This window comes from Hypanus sabinus, chromosome 27 (assembly GCF_030144855.1).
Source record: "Hypanus sabinus isolate sHypSab1 chromosome 27, sHypSab1.hap1, whole genome shotgun sequence".
In the NCBI taxonomy this organism is placed as follows: Eukaryota; Metazoa; Chordata; class Chondrichthyes; order Myliobatiformes; family Dasyatidae; genus Hypanus; species Hypanus sabinus.
The window spans coordinates 3,229,652-3,250,464 of NC_082732.1; the positions used below are offsets into that span (position 1 = coordinate 3,229,652).

At 42.3% G+C, this 20,813-nt stretch overlaps 1 protein-coding gene across 3 annotated transcripts in view; it reads left to right on the top strand.

Moving 5' to 3' along the window:
- Window positions 1–20,813, top strand: part of hspg2 (heparan sulfate proteoglycan 2) — a 521,654-nt gene that overhangs the window by 456,136 nt on the left and 44,705 nt on the right. For all 3 annotated transcript variants that reach the window (XM_059951673.1, XM_059951675.1, XM_059951674.1), the window contains 7 exons: window positions 4,060–4,144; window positions 9,714–9,858; window positions 12,554–12,656; window positions 13,654–13,763; window positions 15,048–15,156; window positions 16,981–17,079; window positions 19,847–20,068. In XM_059951673.1, coding sequence (XP_059807656.1) covers window positions 4,060–4,144; window positions 9,714–9,858; window positions 12,554–12,656; window positions 13,654–13,763; window positions 15,048–15,156; window positions 16,981–17,079; window positions 19,847–20,068 — 873 coding nt within the window. The remainder of the gene's footprint in view (window positions 1–4,059; window positions 4,145–9,713; window positions 9,859–12,553; window positions 12,657–13,653; window positions 13,764–15,047; window positions 15,157–16,980; window positions 17,080–19,846; window positions 20,069–20,813) is intronic.

Here is a 20,813-nt window from a genome sequence, read left to right on the forward strand (position 1 = left end):
TCAGCTAGCTGACATGTTCTTGTGTGATCTGGTCAGTGAGGGAGTGGAAGACTGCAACCCGACTGTCACCTGATAGCGCAGTCAACCATGTGAATGGTTCCTATGCAATGGCTCATTTCCAGCCTACAGAATATGCTTGTAGTTTGGTGAGGAGTAAACTCACTAGAATCTACCAGCACCAGACCTTTTGAAAAGTAAGTGCTGGAGACTGTGGAGTGGATAGTACTCCTCATCAGTTGCTGGTGTAGTATCATGGTCAGTTGATGCTCTGTTGCTACATTTTCAGTGAAATTGGTGAGCAGATCATCGTTCTTTATTGGCAGTGGTTGAGGGATAGGTATGGACCTGGGTATTGAGGAGAACTCCTTTGATTTTCTCGTCCACCAGGCCATCGAGCTCTCCCGCTGATATAACCAGTGACTATTCTTTCAGTATCAAATAACATGGAAGAGAATAAGAGACAATCTACAGATGCTGGAAATTCAAGCAACACACTCAAAATGCTGGAGGAACTCAGCAGGCCAGGCAGCATGCAGTCCTGCAGAAGGGTTTCGGCTCGAAACGTTGACTGTACTTTTTTCCATAGATGCTGCCTGGCCTGCTAATAAGTTCCTCCAGCACTTTGTGCATTAGGAAAATGCTTGTAGGTATCAGTGACAATTCTAAGTCTTGTGACTCTGTTTTGTAATGGTCTTTGTAATGGACTGCTCACCTTGCCAGATACCTCACCCTATTTACCCCTCAGACACTCTTTGTATTACAACCGTCAAAAACTATGTTGCTGCACATCATCAGAATTTTGTTGATTGATAGAAATTGCCTGAAATTTTGTTAAATTTAGTATGTAAGATGCATAGTACCTTATCAACTCACCCAAATTGTTGATGTAAAAAAAAGTGGAGGATCACCTGTTTTCAGTGAATTTAAAAGAATAAACACCCCCCTCTCTGTAAGATCCAACGGTGCAGTAGATGTTCAACAGACCAAGCCAAAATGAAGACAAAAGAACATTCAAGACAAGTCAGGGAAATGCTGATGGAGAAGCACAGGTCTTGGGAAGACCATCTCAAAGGCACTGAACATACCTCAGAGCTCAGTGCAGTCCATCAAGTAAAAGTGGAAAAAATATGAAACCACAGCCACACTGCCTAGGTCAGGCTGACCTCTAAACTTAGTCACTGGAGAAGATTGTCACCTGTAAGAGAGGCTACTGTGACGCCAGCGATCACTCTGAGCTGCAGAAGTCAGAGACTGCAACTGGAGATGAAGTTCATAGCTCAACAATCTCTAAGCCCTTGCACAAAAAGGGTAGTTATGGAAGAGCGTCAAGTAAAAAGCCCTGGTTTAAAAAAACATATCCTTGCTCATCAAGACTTTGCAGAGTGTCACTTAGAAGATACTGTAAAGATGTGAAAGAAGATTTTTGGTTGGATGAGACTAAAGTTGAAAATTTTGGCCTCAACATTAGGTGGTATATATGTAGCATGAATCTAATACCGTACTGCACATCAGCCAGGTAACACCATCTCTACTGTAAAATATGGTGTGGTAGTGTCAAACTATGGGGATCCCTTTCAGTAGCAGGGACATGAAATCTGATCAGGATTAATGAGAAGATGAATGCTTCTAAATACAGAGAAATCCTGGATGAAAACCTGCTAGTCTCTGCCAGGAAATTTAAACTGGGGAGGAAGTTGGTCTTTCAGCAGACGACAACCCAAACCAACCACGGAGCAATTTCAGATGAAGAAAATTGAATTCTTGAGTGATCCAGTCAAGTCCTGACCTTAACCAGAATGAACTTCTCTGCCAGAACTCAAGATTGCTGTCCACTGTCCCTCCCAACCTGGCACAGGTTGAGTAACTTTGCAAGGAGGAATGGGCAAATCTTGCTCCATCGTGTTTGTGCAAAGCTGATAGAGACATATCCAAATGACTACTGCTATTCAAGGGGAGATTTCATTTTTTTTTTATTTTTTAGTTTTTCATGTTTTACAATTGTTCCTTTTTGGGATCCACTATGAAAAAAGGAGTATGTGACTCACAAATAAAAATACTCAATTTAGGCCAGTTAGAAGAGTGGGCTGAAAGATGGCAGATGAAGTTTAATGCTGATAAGTGTGAGGTGCTACATTTTGGTAGGACTAATCAAAATAGGACAGACATGGTAAATGGTAGGGCATTGAGGAATGCAGTAGAACAGAGTGATCTGGGAATAATGGTGCGTAGTTCCCTGAAGGTGGAATCTCATGTGGATAGGGTGGTGAAGAAAGCTTTTGGTATGCTGGCCTTTATAAATCAGAGCATTGAGTATAGGAGTTGGGATTTAATGTTAAAATTGTACGAGGCATTGATGAGGCCAAATTTGGAGTATTGTGTACAGTTCTGGTCACCGAATTATAGAAAAGATGTCAACAAAATAGAGAGAGTACAGAGGAAATTTAATAAAATATTACCTGGGTTTCAGCACCTAGGTTACAGAGAAAGGATGAACAAGTTAGGTCTTTATATAACCATATAACAATTACAGCACAGCAACAGGCCATCTCGGCCCTTCTAGTCCATGCCGAACGCTTACTCTCACCCAGTCCCACTGACCCGCACTCAGCCCATAACCCTCCATTCCTTTCCTGTCCATATACCTATCCAATTTTACTTTAAATGATAATACCAATCCTGCCTGTACCACTTCTATTGGAAGCTCGTTCCACACAGCTACCACTCTCTGAGTAAAGAAATCCCCCCTTGTGTTACCCTTAAACTTTTGCCCCCAAACTCTCAACTCATGCCCTCTTGTTTGAATCTCCCCTACTCTCAATGTAAAAAGCCTATCCACGTCAACTCTATCTATCCCCCTCGTAATTTTAAATCCCTTTATCAGGTCCCCCTCAACCTTCTACGCTCCAAAGAATAAATTTGGAACATAGAAGGTTGAGAGGGGACTTGATAGAGGTACTTAAAATTATGAGGAGGATAGATAGAGTTGACGTGAATAGGCTTTTTCCAGTGAGAGTAGGGGAGATTCAAACAAGAGGGCATGAGTTGAGAGTTAGGGGGCAAAAGTTTAAGGGTAACACAAGGGGAGGATTTCTTTACTCAGAGAGTGGTAGCTGCGTGGAACGAGCTTCCAGTAGAAGTGGTAGAGGCAGGATCGGTATTATCATTTAAAGTAAAATTGGATAGGTATATGGACAAGAAAAGAATGGAGGGTTATGGGCTGAGAGCAGGTAAGTTGAACCAGGTGAGAGTAAGCGTTCGCCACGGACTAGAAGGGCTGAGAAGGCCTGTTTCCGTGTTGTAATTGTTATATGGCTAAATTGAGCAAAATTCCTGGTTGTAATACTCATTTATGTGGACAAAGAGTTGGGAGCTAAATACTTTAACAAGGCACTGTATATAATTATGACCTTTGATGGAGGTGTGGCAAGCTGTAAATCTGTAACTCGTCTATTCACTTTTTCTCACTGTCCCTTTGTATTTCTTTGTCTTCTTTTCCCACCTCTATTTCCAAGCTCTCCTATTATACTCTGGTGAGTTTGTGCTGCATCTCTGCAAGTCCTGCTCATTGCTTTTGTTAATACGAGCTTTATGTTAGAATTGCATGTGGTTATTGTTTAAAATTACTAAAAATATTCACCAGTGCAGCATCTACTTTAAATTGCGGACCCATGCCTGGGGTGAGATGCTACCATTAAAGCAGACTAACTTGTCAAGTACACAACTGAATTGCAGCAGATAAGCAATAAAGTGGTTCATGGATTGGTGGGACGGGCTTAAAGAGCCAATTGATCTCCTATTCTGACATTCCTTATCATATCCAAGTGATAACATTAAAAACTAAACTTCCCAAACGGGCTAATTGAACAGTTCTTTCCAGGACTAGCTCAGGTTTGATCAGCTCTGCTCATTTGGATTCTGTGATCTCAATTTAACAGAAAATTGTCATTGGCTTGAGGGAGGCTGTAAACATGCAACTCGTATGCTTTTTGAATGTTCTTGGATTCATAATAAAAATGGAAGTTACTTTTCCATTGATTCCTCTCATTCTTTGCGTTGCAGGTATGATCATATACAATGGACAAAAGAAGACAACTGGAGCAGATTTCATCTCTTTTGCTTTAGTGGGAGGCAGACCTGAATTCAGGTGAGGAAGGAACTTTCTTACATTGTGATGTCCGTAGAACATTTTGAATGTTCAAAACCTTGGGTAAAGTGATGAACAGATTTGTAAGTTTGCTTCTGTCAATGCTGAATTTTATCCATCAATGCTGAAGGCAGCCAGTTGTTCAGAAATCTTATTGTTCATGAATGTAGTGAAGATACCAGTTCATCAGTGTGAGGGGAAGCTGAGCTACAGATTCAAGATTACACACAAAACTCAGCAGGTCAGGTAAAGACGTGGACGCTTTGGGCTGAGACCCTTCATTAGGACCCTTCTAAGTATTCAGCTGGTGTTTTTTCTGATTTCATTTGAAGACCCCAAAGTTGGTAGTTTTCTCCCCATTCCTTCAGAGAGTTTGAAGTTAGCTCCACTACTATTTAAATGAGCTTTGAGAATTTCTATGTCACTAGCTAAGTGATTTGTAATGGATCTTGAGAAGGTGTGGGGATCTGCTGCCTTGAATCACTGCATCCTGGTGGTGATGATACTCCTGAACTGCTGTGGGGAGGAAATGCAAGTATTTTCAACCCACTGACAATAAACAATTTGAAATGTTAGGTTCTGACATTTCAAGCTCATAGGAGTGAATAGGAGGGGAATCTCTAAAAGGTGTTCCCCCCATTGCATTTGCTGCCCTCGTTTGCAGAGGCTGCAGGTTTGAGAGGTGCAGTCGGAACAGCCTGATCAAAGAATCAGTGCAAATTATACAGTGTAGCTGATGTGTGCTGGTGGTAGAGGGAATGAATGTTTCGAACTAAATTTTTAAAAAGCTGCAATAATAGATTCCTGAAGTAAAAATATAAAATGTTTGAAGCACTCAGAGTCGGGCAGCATCTTATGAAAAGAGAAATAGAATTAATGGTTCAGGTCAGGCCTCTTCATCTGTATTGGAGAAAAGGGAAAACAGTTTTCAGCTGGAGAGAAAGTGGTGGATGAATGGGTAGGACAAAGGGTTGTGATTCTGGGAGATTTTAATTTTCCACGCATAAGCTGGGAAGCCCATACTGTAAAAGGGATGGGTGGTTTGGAATTTGTAAAATGTGTGCAAGATAGTTTTTTGCAGCAATACATATAGGTACCAACTAGAGAAAGGGCAGTGTTAGATCTCCTGTTGGGGAATGAGATAGGTCAGGTGACAGAGGTATGTGTTGGGGAGCACTTGGGGTCCAGTGATCACAATGCCATTAGTTTCAATATAATTATGGATAAGGTTAGGACTGGACACAGGGTTGAGATTTTTGATTGGAGAAAGGCTAACTTTGAAGAGATGCGAAAGGATTTAGAAGGAGTGGATTGGGACAATTTGTTTTATGGGAAGGATGTAATAGAGAAATGGAGGTCATCTAAAGATGAAATTTTGAGGTACAGAATCTTTATGTTCCTGTTAGGTTGAAAGGAAAGAAAAGTTTGAGAGATCCATGGTTTTCAAGGGATATTGAAAACTTAGTTTGGAAGAAGAGAGATATCTACAATAAATATAGACAGCATGGAGTAAATGAAGTGCTCGAGGAATTTAAAGAATGTAAAAAGAATCTTAAGAAAGATATTAGAAAAGCTAAAAGAAGATACGAGGTTGCTTTGGCAAGTAAGGTGAAAATAAATCCAAAGGGTTTCTACAGTTATATTAATAGCAAAAGGATAGTGAGGGATAAAATTGGTCCCTTAGAGAATCAGAGTAGACAGCTATGTGTGGAGCCAAAAGAGATGGGGGTGATTTTGAACAATTTCTTTCCTTTGGTATTCACTAAGGAGAAGGATATTGAATTGTGTAAGATAAGTGAAACAAGTAGGGAAGTTATGGAAACTGATGATTAAAGAGGAGCTGGCGCTTTTAAGGAATGTAAAAGTGGATAAATCTCCAGATCCTGACAGGATATTCCCTAGGACCTTGAGGGAATTTAGTGTAGAAATAGCAGGGGCTCTGACAGAAATATATCAAATGTCATTAGAAACGGGGATGGTGCCAGAGGATTGGCGTATTGCTCATGATGACCCATTGTTTAAAAAGGGTTCTAAGGGTAAACCTAGCAATTATCAGCCTATAAGTTTGACGTCAGTGGTGGGTAAATTAATGGAAAGTACTCTTGGTGATGGTATATACAATTATCTGGATAGACAGGGTCTGATTAGGAACAGTCGACATGGATTTGTGCGTGGAAGGTCATGTTTGACAATCTTATTGAATTTTTTGAAAAGGTAACTAGGAAAGTTGACAAGGGTAAAGCAGTGGATGTTGTCTATATGGACTTTATTAAAGGCCTTTGACAAGGTTCCACATGGAAGAATAGTTAGGAAGGTTCAATCATTAGGTATTTAATATTGAAGTAGTAAAATGCATTCAACAGTGGCTGGATGGGAGATGCCAGAGAGTAGTGGTGGATAACTGTTTGTCAGGTTGGAAGCCAGTGACTAGTGGTGTGCCTCAGGGATCTGTACTGGGTCCAATGCTGTTTGTCAGATACATTAATGATCTGAATGATGGGGTGCTAAATTGGATTAGTAAGTAGCAGATGATACTAAGATAGGTAGCGTTGTGGATAATGAAGTAGGTATTCAAAGCTTGCAGAGAGATTTAGGCCAGTTAGAAGAGTGGGCTGAAAGATGGCAGATGGAGTTTAATGCTGATAAATGTGAGGTACTACATTTTGGTAAGAATAATCAAAATAGGAGATACATGGTAAATGGTAGGGCATTGAAGAATGCAGTATAACAGAGTGATCTAGGAATAATGATGCATAGTTCCCTGAAGGTGGAATCTCATGTGGATAGGGTACTGAGGAAAGCTTTTGGTATGCTGGCCTTTATAAATCAGAGCTTTGAATATAGGAGTTGGGATGTAATGTTAAAATTGTGCAAGGCATTGGTAAGACTAAATTTGGAGTACTGTATACAGTTCTAGTCACCGAATTATAGGAAAGATGTCAACAAAATAGAGAGAGTACAGAGAAGATTTACTAGAATGTTACCTGGGTTTCAGCACCTAAGTAACAGAGAAAGGTTGAACAAGTTAGGTCTTTATTCTTTGGAGCATAGAATGTTGAGGGGGTCCTTAAAATTATGAGGGGGATAGATAGAGTTGACGTGGATAGGCTTTTTCCATTGAGAGTAGGGGAGATTCAAACAAGAGGACATGAGTTGAGAGTTAGGGGGCAAAAGTTTAAGGGTAACACGAGGGGGAATTTCTTTACTCAGAGAGTGGTAGCTGTGTGGAACGAGCTTCCAGTAGAAGTGGTAGAGGCAGGTTCGGTATTGTCATTTAAAGTAAAATTGGATAGGCATATGGACAGGAAAGGGATGTTATGGGCTGAGTGCAGGTCAGTGGGCCTAGGTGAGAGTAAGTGTTCAGCATGGACTAGAAGGGCCGAGATGGCCTGTTGCTGTGCTGTAATTGTTATATAGTTATCTATGATAGGATAAGACCAACTGGGTAAGAAGCAGTTTATGCTTTGCCTATGTTTGTGTTACTAATCACAGGATTGTGGGACATTCCCAGTAGGGCAGACTAATGTGGAATAACAAAATATCACAGATGGAGCCATATCACAGACAAATGACAGATAGAAGCAGCCAGTTTTGGTACAAAGTGAGTTACCAAAGAATGAGGAAGTTACCTAAAATTAGAGAATTGGATCTCGAGTCCGAAAGGCAGAAGACAGGTGTTGATCCTCAGACTTCTGTGGGCATGGCTGTAACAATGCAGGATATCAGAGTAGGAGCAGGGCAAACAACTAGAGGCTCAATTTCACTCCTGTGGACTGAGTGCATGTGGTTTTTAAAGTGGCCACTCAATTTGCTGAAGAGAAGACTTCATTGTGAGCATTGAATGCAATGCAGTAGAGATTGGAAGATCTCTGCTTCACCTGAAAGGATCGTTTGGGTCCTGGCCATAATCTGGAATGTTAGAGCTGTGTCCCAGCTGGAGTTATGAGGGTGATGTCTGAAAGCTGATGATTGGCCTCTGCAAGAGAAAACTCATTTCATTAGACCACAAGTGTGCAAGCTCTATTGTCAGTTTTGATGATGCTATCAGGAGTTGTTTTTCATGACAGTGGAGTGCTGTAAGTTCAGAGGCAGGGGGAGTAGGAAAGCGAGGGGCTGTGGAACAATCAAAGAGGCCAGTGAACTTTGAATAGATCTGCAGCAGATAGAGTTCACTGTTTCAGCTATTGATAGGTGCTATAAGAGTGATAAAGTTTCGTGTGCAGGTTGAGGGTGAACACCTCAGGACCAAGGTATTGGTAACAGTTTAACTAACGCCAATTGTAATTGTACAAAAGTGGAGTTGTCTATGGAAAATAGCTGAGAGGTGGATCAGATGGCCCTTAATGCTCAGCAGGAATTTATCCCAGTTTAAGAGGTGGAATAAATGGATGATTTCAGGTTGAATGGAATTAAGAAGTGGATGATCCCAGGGATAGGTTCTTGCTCCTTAAGTATCTACCATTGCTTTAGTAACCTGGAGGAGAGAACAATGCATAGTACATACTATGTAATGAGGGTACGTTGTAATGAGGACATTGCGTTTCTGTGATGATATAAATTGAGTGAGTGGACAAAGACTGGGCAAATGGGGTTTTATGTGGGGAGGTATAAGTCATGCGTTTCAGGAATCAAAGATCACTTCATTGTTTATGTGGAGGGAGATCGCAAGTGAGTGAACTTCAATGTGTTCCAGTGCACAAATCACAAAAGCTTAACGGACAGGTCCAATGAGTAGTTGAGAAGAAGGCAAAGGAAATTGTGGCCTTTATTGGAAATGAGTAAGAGTTTAAGAATGGGGAGGTTTTCAGAGAAAATACTGCATTGAGGTGTTGTATCAGAAAGTAATGCAAGGTTCCCAGTGAGGTTGGTGAGGCCACACCGGGAGTACCGTGCTCAATTTTAGTCTCCTTACAAAAAAAAAGGATATTCTAGCATTGAAAACAATCAGAAGGACATTCACCATGCTAATTCCTAAGACAAGGAGGATGTTCCTATCATCATATAAGGGGGCTTGACAGACTAGATATTGAGTGAAGTTCTCACTATTCGGAGTCACCAACAAAGGGAAATAACCAGAAAACAAGGAGCCAGTGATTTAAAATTGTGGCGTATAGAATTATTTTTCCTTCACAGGGTAGTCAGTCTCTGGAATTTTTTTGGCCCAGGATGTGGTGCAGACCAGATCAATGGATATATTTAAAGTGGAGGTAGATAAATATTTGAAAAATCAGAGAACTGAAGGCACAGGCGAGAAGATGAGGCCAGCACAGTTCGGCTCTGACCATGTACTATGGCAGGACGGGCCTGTGGGACCTTGTGACCCCAATGTCTTATACGTCCTACTTCTTGTGTTCTTGGGTGTGATGCTTCCAGTAAGGGTTGGTAAAGTTCTTCCATTCTGCAATGAACTCACAGTGTACTTGTGTATCTCTGGTTATAGCAACTGTGCATGTTCATTTCAGATTTCGCTGCATTGAGTCTTTTGGTGAATCATTCTGTAAACTCTTTCTGGCATTCAGTCACTAATAATTATGGGTTCATTTTTCTAATGCATATGGTCCCTCCTTAGGTTTGATGTGGGATCTGGCATGGCTACCATCCGCCATCCAAATCCCATCAGTCTGGGAGAATATCACACTGTGGTGTTGTATCGGAACTTAACTCAGGGCTCCCTGTTCGTGGACAGCAATCCTCCTACCAATGGCAGCTCTCAGGTAAGAGAAATGGAAAATCGTGTGAAGTCTTTCAGAAGATGAGTTTTGGTCTGTGGCCCTCAGGTATTTAAGTCCACCTGAATTTGTATTCTGGGTGTTGAGTGATTCGTTCACCTGGAGCGTAAGCAGGCAGGCTGGAGCAATGTTGAGTCTGGTGCTTGTCTGTTCTGGGACAACTGTGAAAGCACAGAGTATGGATGAAATCTGCATTACTGGATGCTCTTTCCTTCAGATGAGACTTTATCCTTAGGCTTTGTTCCCTACTCGGGCACGATTCAATGAACAGCTTGAAGTTCAATTGCCCAGGACAACATTCCTTCCCCAACCAATATTACATTGAACAGATTAACTGTTAATTTTCGGATCATTTGGCACTGTTGTAATTGGCAGATGTTTGGCATGAGTTGTGTTTTTAAAATAAACAGTCCAGCCAGTTGGGTCACTCGATACTCTTGAAGCCCTCAGGTAATTATGCACTTGGCAAAGGCCAATAAAAAGAGGCTTTGTTTAAACAGAGCAGCTATTGTTGGAGTGGTATGATGTTAGAGTGGCTTTGTCCAAGAGCCATCAGTGAGGAGAGACAGAGGAAAAGATAGGTTTCTGAGCAACACACACAAAATGCTGGACAAACTCAGCAGGCTAGGCAGCATCTATGGAAAAAAAGTACAGTCGACGTTTTTGGGCCGAGACCCTTCAACAGGACTGGAGAAGAGAAAAGCTGAGGAGTAGATCTGAAAGGTGGGGGAGGGTAGAGAGAAACACCAATGGGTGAAACTTGGAGCAAAGAGCTAGGAAGTTGATTGTTGAAACAGACAGAAGGCTGTGGAAAAAAAGCCAAAAAGACGGAGCGAGGAGCACCAAAGGGAGGCAATGGGTGGGCAAGGAGATAAGGTTAGAGAGGGAAATGGGGGGTGGGAGTAGAGACATTACTGGGAGTTTGAGAAATCGACGTACATGCCGACAGGTTGGAGGTTACCCAAGCAGAATATAAGGTGCTGTTCCTCCAAACTTTATCACAACAGTGGAGGAGGCCATGGATGGTAGTGCAAGAATTACTGTAATGGGTGCACATTCACTCAGTCCGAATAGGAAGTGATGGCAGTATTGCACAGGGTGTCCACAATCACAGTGGTAAACAGAACTTAAACAGAGCTCTGGTAAACAGGAGTTAATAACAGTCCAGCAGGAATAGGTGATCACTCCCTGGCTATAGGTTGACTCATTATAGAGCCTAATGGCTGAGGGTAAGAATGATCTCATATAGTGCTCTTTGGAGCATCATAGTTGTCTCAGTCTTTAATGAAAGTGCTCCTCTGTTCGGCCAAGGTGGCATGCAGAGGGTGAGAAACCTTGTCCCGAATTGCCATGATTTTCCGGAGGGTCCTTTGTTCTACCACGACCACCAGTGTGTCCAGTTTGACTCCTATAACAGAGCCAACCTTTCTAATCAGTTTATTGAGCCTCTTGGTATCACCCATGTTGATGCCATTGCCCCAGTACACCACCCAATAGAAGATTGTACTGGCGACAACAGACTGATAGAACGTGTGAAGGAGATACTCCAAAAGACCTCAGCCTTCTCAGGAAGTAGAAGCAACTCTGGCCATTCTTGTTCACAGCCTCTGTGTTGGTGCTCCATTCAAGTCTGTCGTCCAGGTGCACCCCCAGGTACTTGTAGGTCCTCACCACGTTCATGTTCTCACCATCAACAGTAGCATGGAGCAGTGCAGGCTTAGTCTTCCTAAGGTCCATCACCACCTCCTTTGTCTTACTGATACTGAGCTGCAGACAATTCAGGTTGCACCATTTGACAAAGTCCTCCACCAGGGTCCTGTATTCATCTTTCTGTCCTCCCTTAATACATCCAACTATTGCTGAGTCATCAAAAAATTCTGCAGATGACATGACTCAGTGTTGTATCTAAAGTCTGAAGGATGCAGAGTAAACAGGAAGGGAGCCAATACAGTGCCTGTGAGGCCCCAGTGCTGCTTATAGCCATGTCTGACACACAACTCTGAAGCCATACAATGATCTGCCAGTCAGATAGTCATTATCCAGGGTACAAAGGAAGTGACAACCTGCATTGAACAGAGCTTTTCCCCCAGTAATGAGGGCTGTATGGTATTGAAGGCACTTGAAAAATCAAAAAATGTGATCCTTGCAATGCAGCTCTGCTTATTCAAATTGACTCTGTTCAGCCGGTAGATGACAGCATCGTCAACTCCAATGTGCTCTTGGTAGGCAAACTGCAGGGGATCAAGGGCTGATCTGACCAGGGGTCAGAGGTGAGCCAAGACCAGCCTCTCTAGGGTCTTCATGATGCTTGAGGTCAGGACCACTGGACGGTTTTCACTGAAGACTTTCTTGGGTATTGGGACCACACATGATGTTTGTGTAGACAGAGTTTGTTCCTTGCCCATGGAGTTGGGAATGTATTTCATCTTCTCACAACACCCTGTGAAGTTGTTTCCTGACCTGTCTCCTCTTTCCATATTCTACTTGTGATTCCATGTTTTGAAACATACGGTCGCTATAAATTTTTCACTTAAACCTTTCCTGATCCACACTTGCATAATGTTAAATATGATGGGATAGCAGATTGGATAGTATTTTGCACAAACTGGATATAAAATTGGCCCATCTGTCTTGTTTCACTTTAGTTTCACTGAAATGATACATTGAACTTTGATTGTAGGGGAATTTCCGAGGCCTGGATTTGAATGAAGGCCTGTACATTGGTGGATATCCCAACTTCGATAACATTTCAAAAGTAACTGGAAGTAACAGTGGATTCATGGGTAAGAAGGATGTTCAGAAATTGTCTGAAGAAAATCTGATTAAAATCTACTGAGAAGCCCCATGTTTCTAAACCTGAGGTGATTCTCATCCAGTGAGTGAGGTTGAAACTGCAAGGTTCATGCCTAAAGATCAAGGTTTATTTGTGAATCAAAATCAGGTTCAATTTCACAAACGCATCAAGTGATTTGGTGTTTTGTAGCAGCGGTACAGTGTGAGATATAATTACTTTAAGTTACAAAAGTAAATAAATAACTAATGCCAAAGAGGGATAGTGAGGTCATGTTCAGGGGTTCATGGCAGAAGGGAGAAGCTGTTCCTAAGATGCAGAGTGTAGGTCTTCAAGTTCTTGCACTTCATCTCTACTAGAAGTCATGAGAGGGAGGCATCTTCTGGATGGTGAGGGCCATTAATGATGGGTGCTACCTTCCTGGGGTACTGTGTCCTCAGTGGTGAGGAGGGCTGTGCCAGTGATGGAGCACCCTCTCACAATTCTCAGGAGATGGTCCTTACCCACCCATATTCATGCATGTCCAGGGAATTAGATGCACAGGGTGAGGCTGAGAACTAACAGTAAAGACCAGCTTATTCCACTGGCAACTTTCAGATGGATAACACAGATTCTTTAGGCAAAGTAGTGTGGTGGATAAGTTACAGGACTAGCAGCCAGCATCCTGGGCCATTACTTCAGGGACACAAGGTCAAATCTCAGCTGGACTAGGGAATCTCGACTCAAATAGTTGAGTAAATATGTAAAAGTTGTGCTGTTTTAAGAGAACTTTACTCGGAGAAGGAGATCTGCACCTAGCCTTGAAGACATGTCGGCCCTGAACCAGCCTGCAACTGCTTCCTCAATTCAGAGACACTTGAGAATAGACAATAAATCCTGGCATTGTGCATCTTTTGGGCGGTCGTTCATTGTGATGGAAATAAACAAATCTTCTTGTGGTGCTTGCCAAATATTTAGCCCACACTGATTGAACTCTATGCTCTGAACAGGTTGCATCCGCCAGCTCATCATTCAAGGTGATGAGGTGATCTTCTCAGCTCCAGACCTGAAAACCAAGGGAATATCCAACTGTCCCGTCTGCAAAGATAATCCTTGCAAGGTACAGGCTTCATTTGTTTTTTAGATTACTGTTCACTTGTCAGTTTGAAAATTACTCGTACGTTGCTTTGGAATTTTTGTTTTGATTCCTTTTCACTTCAGTGGACCAGTGCTGGGAAATCCCAGTGAAACTGGGTCTACCACTGGGCACTACACAGATGCAGGAACAGAGCAATATTGCTATCTGTTTCCTTTTGCTTCTCCTTTGCTGGTTTGTAAAACTCTCCCAGAATTGAACCTTCCTGCTCTCCTAGGCTAGAGCCTATTTAGCTCATCATTGATGGATCACCTTGTCATTGAGTTTCTAATTTCTCAGTGCTTTGTATACTTAACGAGAATTCTAAAATTTTTTTTATGTATTTCCCTTTGTTTATCTACCATCACAACTTTTGAGCCAGTTCACCCAGCAGAATGGGTTTATTTAAGTTCAGGACATTGGTTCTGCGGATATCAATCTTGCACTCAATTTTGAATTCTGTCTTCCATCCCATTACAAACATTTACTGCAAGACCATTGATTAACTATGCCTTATTGTAGAAAATCAAATTGAAATCACCTTTTCCAAGTTATTTACATTTTGTATTGCTTTAAGCAACTATCCTAAGCTATTTCTAATGTGTTCTATTAACAAATTCTCAACTACTTTTGCTAATTTGTTTTATCTATTCTTTGAGAATTAAAGATTCCCATAATTGTTACATTATCTTGGTAATTATTTTTCAACAAATCATTTCTCCAAGGAGTACAGCTGCCGTATGTGGAGGGAAACTGTAAAATATTCCTTGTGTTTTTTTGTTATCTCCCATTTCCACCAATATTGCACAATCACCTTTCATCTTATTGACTGCCTCAATGCACTGATATTATCTGTATGGATAGCATAAACCCAGGATTTCCCACTGTTCTTTGGTCCATGTGACTGTAATAAACCAATGGACTGATTTAATGATCTGTCCTCTTGGTGCTTCCTCAGCTACATCAATCTTGTTATTTATCTTTGTTTTCAAGAATACCCCACCTCAACGATGCCTCTTCCCTTTGAATTGTTTTGCTGACCCTTTTCATTCCTTCTGAAGTTCATGCTCCGTAGAACATTTAATTCCCAGTGTTAACACCATGAGCATATCTCTGAAATGGGTTTTAGAAACATATTTATACTAGTTCTGTCATTTATTTAGTCTTCCTTGTTACATGAAGCTTTATTGAAATAAGGAGTATGAATAAATAATGTTAATATATTTGGTAATTATGCCAAAATTGAGGACATAAATACTTTTCTTTCAGAATGGAGGTCAATGTGTCGACTCTGAGACCAGCAGCTATGTGTGTCACTGCAGGGAAGGGTTTACTGGGAGCAATTGTGAACATTCACAGGCTCTACACTGTCACCCAGGTAAATGTGACTTCTGAAACATTGCCGACAAGAGAGGTAAATTAATCCTCAGTATTGTTGTGTCTGGGATAACAGAAGGGGAATTGTTTTGCTGACCCTTTTCATTTCATCTGTTCCAAAACAAGGACTGGAGAAAGATGACACACAGTTATAGGAGTCACCACCAAGATGTGGTGCCAATTTGGCACAGAGGCTCATCTCTAAATTAAGCATTTGTTTGTTGTTTTTGAAATCAAAGCAGCACAACACAGCAGTGAAGAGTCCAAGGGTAGAGTGCACCTTCAAAAATACTGTTTTACAGTAAATCATGACCTGATTAGATAAGTAGGGAAATGGTCCTGATTAACAATTCATTTGCTTCCTTGGGGTTTATAGATTTTCATTATGCACAACTCAACTGTTGTCAGAACAGTAACAACACTTCAGAAATAATTGTGAGCTTCCAGTAAGATGGCAGCACATTTGAACACAGCAGCCTCAACCAAGCAAAGTTGCACTTCTCTTTTTTAAATATGTTTTTTTATGATTGTAAGACTATGCTGAACCCCAAGAACAAGGGGTACAACAGGTCTACCACATCAGTGATCTGTTCAGAGCCGTCAGTTGGCAGGCAAGTCAGAGGAGGGAAGCTGGCACTCGGGTCTGAGAAAGGGGAAGCCACTGGACGGGCCACATTATGTTCAGAAGAGCTGACCTGGGTGCAGCACATCCTGCCACCTGCTACTCGAAGACATCGGAGCTGGTGGTGAGAAAGCAGTGTGCAGTGCAACCATGACTGTCTTGGACGTTTTTCTTGTGACCGCAAAAACATTGATAATGTGAGATGCTGCAGGCCTGTTTCCCTTGTTTGGTGGAGAGTCACGTGGTGAGGCAGCAGTGTGGCCTCGGTTGTAGTGAGGACTGGGTCTGAAGCGTTCTTGCCTGCTGCTGCAGTCCAGGAGGGACAATGCTGGAGGCAATGTAGTGTGGAGCCTGTGCTTGGTTGGATGCTGCCCTCCTGAAATGACAGGCTGGATTGTTGGGAGCCGTACCATCAATTTATATGTCGCTCTGGGACTATATGTGTGTCTTCTTGCATAATGATGTGTTTGATTGTTTCCTCTCTCTCTCTTTCTATTTTGAATGTATGTTATGAACCTTGACCCCAGAGGAATGCTGTCTCGTTTGACTGTATGGTCTGAATGATAATTAAACAACTTGATTTGATTTGCCTTAAAACACCATAAGAATTGAGAAATGTTGGGTAGATACATGTTTAGAATAGAAGTTATCTTTAATTATCTTCCTTATTTCAGAAATTCTCTGGGTTAAGTCAATTTTCCATGAAGACAGTCAGTAAAATCAAATAGATAAGATTTGGGGATATCAAATTAGACCTTAAAAAGTGAATGTTCCCCTTTTGGTGTGATCAACGGGTCAGGCATGTAAGAATAACTGATCCTGGAGACTGAGTTCCATCCATGAAGGAAGCGGTAATGCTGCACAAGTTCTATTGATAACGGTCAGACAAGGTTTTGACTGAGAACTGAAAGTAATTCATATGCGTAGTCATACAGCTAATTAGTTTCCACTGGAGTCTGCAGTGGGGAATTGGTTTGCAGGATATCAGGGAAAGAGTTCCACTGTTTTGAAGAACCGGGACATGTTTTGATTGTTCTTAGTTGGATTGGTGGTATCCATTTGCAGAACCAATCATCACATTAAACACCTCTGTAGCTCAAACTTACCTTAAGGAGTTGCAATGATTTATTAAGTGCCGGAAAGGAGGGGGAATGGAAGTGATGGATGCAGTTGATGATACTTGTTTCTGGTTTGGGTCTACAGAGGCTTGTGGTCCAGATGCAACTTGTGTGAACAGACCGGATGGCCTCGGTTACACCTGCCGCTGCCACCTTGGTAAAAGTGGGTCAAAGTGTATGGATGGTGAGTCTCTCTTTTAGTTATAGTCGTCTCTGTCTTATTGTTAATGTATTGAGATGTTAGACAGGAAGAAAATAAAATTATTCCAATTACACTTACTTCACTTTAATTTGTCACATCTAGTTGGCTGGTTTGAAGTAGAGCATTGGCAATGGAAAACTTCACCTATTGTCAGCTCAGAAAACAAAGCCCCGAGCAAAGCTAACACCTTTGTGCAGGTTGGATCCTGAAGTTCACATTTCACAACTGCTCTGATTGAAGATCGTCAGACCAAAACTTCTCTTTAGTATCTCGCTTCCAGAAGATACCAACTTGCTAACGGTTTCCAAAGCATTCTATTTTATTTTCAGTTTTCCTGAATCCACAGATTTTTACTTTTCAAATCAACTGTAATTTCCTCAGTGTCAAGCTGTTTAAAATAATGAAGACAGTCAGCCACATAGCCATAGAGAAATCACTTTCTCTGGTAAAGGAATCAGGAAGCAGTGAACCTTATTTAGAATAAAGTTGAGTGGGGAATCAGGAAAGATCTTTTCATGAAGATTACAGTGATCTAGAGTGTTCTGCTCTGAGAAGAAAGTAGAGTCAAGACTGAAATGAGAGGATTTTTACTAAGTAAACATGTAAAAAGATGTCAGGAAGAATCATGAAGCTGAAGCAAAGCTGCAGAGCAGTGATTCTCCATTTGACAGGTGAATTGAAAGTAAAAGCAGGGCATGCTGGTGATATTCAGCATATGTGCTGAACAAAGCTGATATCACAGGTTGCTGACCCTTCAAGAGAGCTGGCTAAAATTGGGAAGGTTGGTCGTTTGAGATCGTTGAATCCAATGTCAAGTCTTGAGACCTTTAACATGATTAAAGATTCTGTTCCTTGAACTTCAGTGTAGGAGGCCAAAGACACAATGGGTACAGTGGGAGTGAGATGGAAAATTGAAGTGGCTGGAAGCTGTAAGACCAGGGTCATCACCCAAGTAATTTAGTTTCCCCAGTGCATGGTTGCATGATGGTTGGCAAGGTCTCATTGATGAAGGCAACACGAGTGAATCTGCAGATGCTGGAAATAATTAAAAACACAAAATGCTGGCAGAACTCAGCAAGCCAGACAGCATCTATGGGAGGAGGTAGTGATGACGTTTCGGGCCGAAACCCTTCATCAGGAGTGAAGTAACATGGGATGGTCGGTGGGGGGGGGGGGTAAGAAATGGGGGGAGGGATGAAGAGGAGAACCGGGAAGTGATAGGCTGGAGGGAAATGGGCTGGGGGAAGGTGGAGAATTATGGGAAATAAAAGAGAAAGAAAGGTAGGGCTGGGGGGAGGTTATAGTGAGGGGGGAAAAAGAGAGAGAAAGAGAACCAGACTAAAATTATAGATAAGGGGGGGGCAGGAGTATCAACTGAGGTCTGTGAGTTGAATGTTCATGCCGGCAGGTAGGAGGCTACCTAGGTGGGAGATAAGGTATTGCTCCATCAACCTGCGTGTGGCCTCACCTTGATGGTAGAGGAGGCCATGGACAGACATATCGGAGTGGGAGTGGTCTGTGGAATTGAAGTGTGTGGCCACAGGGAGATCCCGCCACTGCTGGAGCACTGAGCGCCGGTGTTTGGCAAAACAGTCTCCCAGTCTGCGGCGGGTCTCCCCAATGTATAAATGACCACATCGGGAGCACCGGATACAGTATATCACCCCAGTTGACTCGCAGGTGAAGTGGTGCCTCACCTGAAAGGACTGTCTGGGGCCTAGGATGGTGGTGAGGGAAGAAGTGTGGGGTCAGGTGTAGCACTTCTTCTGGTTGCAGGGATAAGTGCCCGGAGGGAGGTCAGTGGGGAGGGATGGGGGGATGAATGGACAAGGGAGTCGCGTACGGAGCGATCCCTGCGGAAAGCCGAGAGTGGGGGGGGAGAGGAAGATGTGGCTGGTGGTGGGATCACGTAGGAGGTGGTGGAAGTTACAGAGGATTATACGTTGGATCTGTAGGCTGGTAGAGTGATAGGTGAGGACCGGGGGACTCTATCCCTGGTGGGCTGGCGGGGAGATGGGGTGAGGGCGGAGGTGCATAAAATATGGGAGACGCAATAGAGGGCAGAGTTGATAATGGACGAAGGGAAGCCCCTTTCTTTAAAAAAGGAAGACATCTCCTTTGTACTAGAATGAAAGGCCTCATCCTGAGAGCAGATGTGGCAGAGGCGGAGGAATTGAGAGAAAGGTACAGCATTTTTGCAGGAGACAGGGTGGGAGGAGGAATAGTCTAGGTAGCTGTGGAAGTCTGTAGGTTTGTAGTAGACATGATGACATGATGTAGTCATTGATGAAGGGTCTGTTTCTGTGCTGCTCTGTGTGACTACAACTCTTTGACTAATACAGAGAATGCAACATCAAAGCATATGTTAGCCAATTGTACTATTGTACTAAACTGGAAGAAGCACATGTGAAGATTTGAGGATTCTATCATCTGCTTTAGGATGCTAGAGGTTTTAACGGCCTACTCAAGAAGAACCAACTAATTAAAGGCTTCAGTGAACAGAATATCCAATGTTTTTTTGCGATTTTATTCCCTCTCTGGATGCAGCACCTTAGAAATAACATAAACTTTGTGAGGGTCCTGAGTAGTAAGGAGAACAGAGGCTCATGTGAGCTGTTGTATCTTCACCAATGTTAGGACAACAGGTAACCCAAATGGATCCATAGACCCACTAAATATCTACTTTCCTTATCTAATACTTTGTAGGATGCAGATTCACGAAGTAAACTCACCTCCTGTCTCTTCATAGGTGTCTTGATTACAGCTCCTTCCTTCAGAGGGGGTGATTCCTTTGTGACATATCCACCACTGACAAATGTTCACAATGAGTTGACAATTGAGCTGGAGTTCAAACCTCGCTCGCCTACAGGCCTTATGTTCTACAGCAGCGGGAAGAGGATGAAAATGAATGACTTCATCTCTATTGCCATGCTCAATGAGCACGTGGAATTCCGCTATGACTTGGGATCAGGTTGGTGGAGCTTAATCTGGTTCAAGCATTTCAGCATTAAATTGTTTCTTTATTATTGAGCATTGCCATTGAATTCTTCCGGTTGATTTCATTGCAAGTCCTATTTTCTTAAAGAAGTGATGTGGCAATGAATAGAACCTGGTTGTGGGGGCAGTGGAAATTTGTGGAACTTCTACAGCAAGGGGTAGTAACAAGGTACAGCAATTCATCAGCAAGATGTTCAATACAAGGAGTGCTGAGTTCTTATTCTAGAAGCCGCTTTATATTATTGATGGAGTGGAAGGGGTGCCAGATTCTCCTCTGAGTGAGAGGGCAATACGCTTGGAAATTGTCACCCTGATGGTACAAAGGAAACCAGACACCTTTTGAGGCTGAAGTTTGTGGTTTTGGGAGAAGACAATGAGATGGACAATTCCTTGGAGAGATGCTGGTTATTGATCCAGGATTTGCTTGTTTCCACTGTGTTGTTGGCAGTTGATATAAGGAAGAGAAGGGGAATGAGAAGACCATGATATTCGTAAACAATAGAGAGTTTGGGGAATCATCTCTGGTTTGGTGAGGATTGTGCATGGGCCACTAGGACCTATTCAACTGGTTTACTATCAGCTCTCCTAGAACAGCCCAGTGTGTCTGAAAGAGGATCAGAAATCAATTACTTACAAAGTATTGGAACTTTGTTCCCTTCTGAGTGCTCAAAAGGTATATGCCCCTCCCATTTCCAGAAATCTTCCAATGTTGGTGTTAC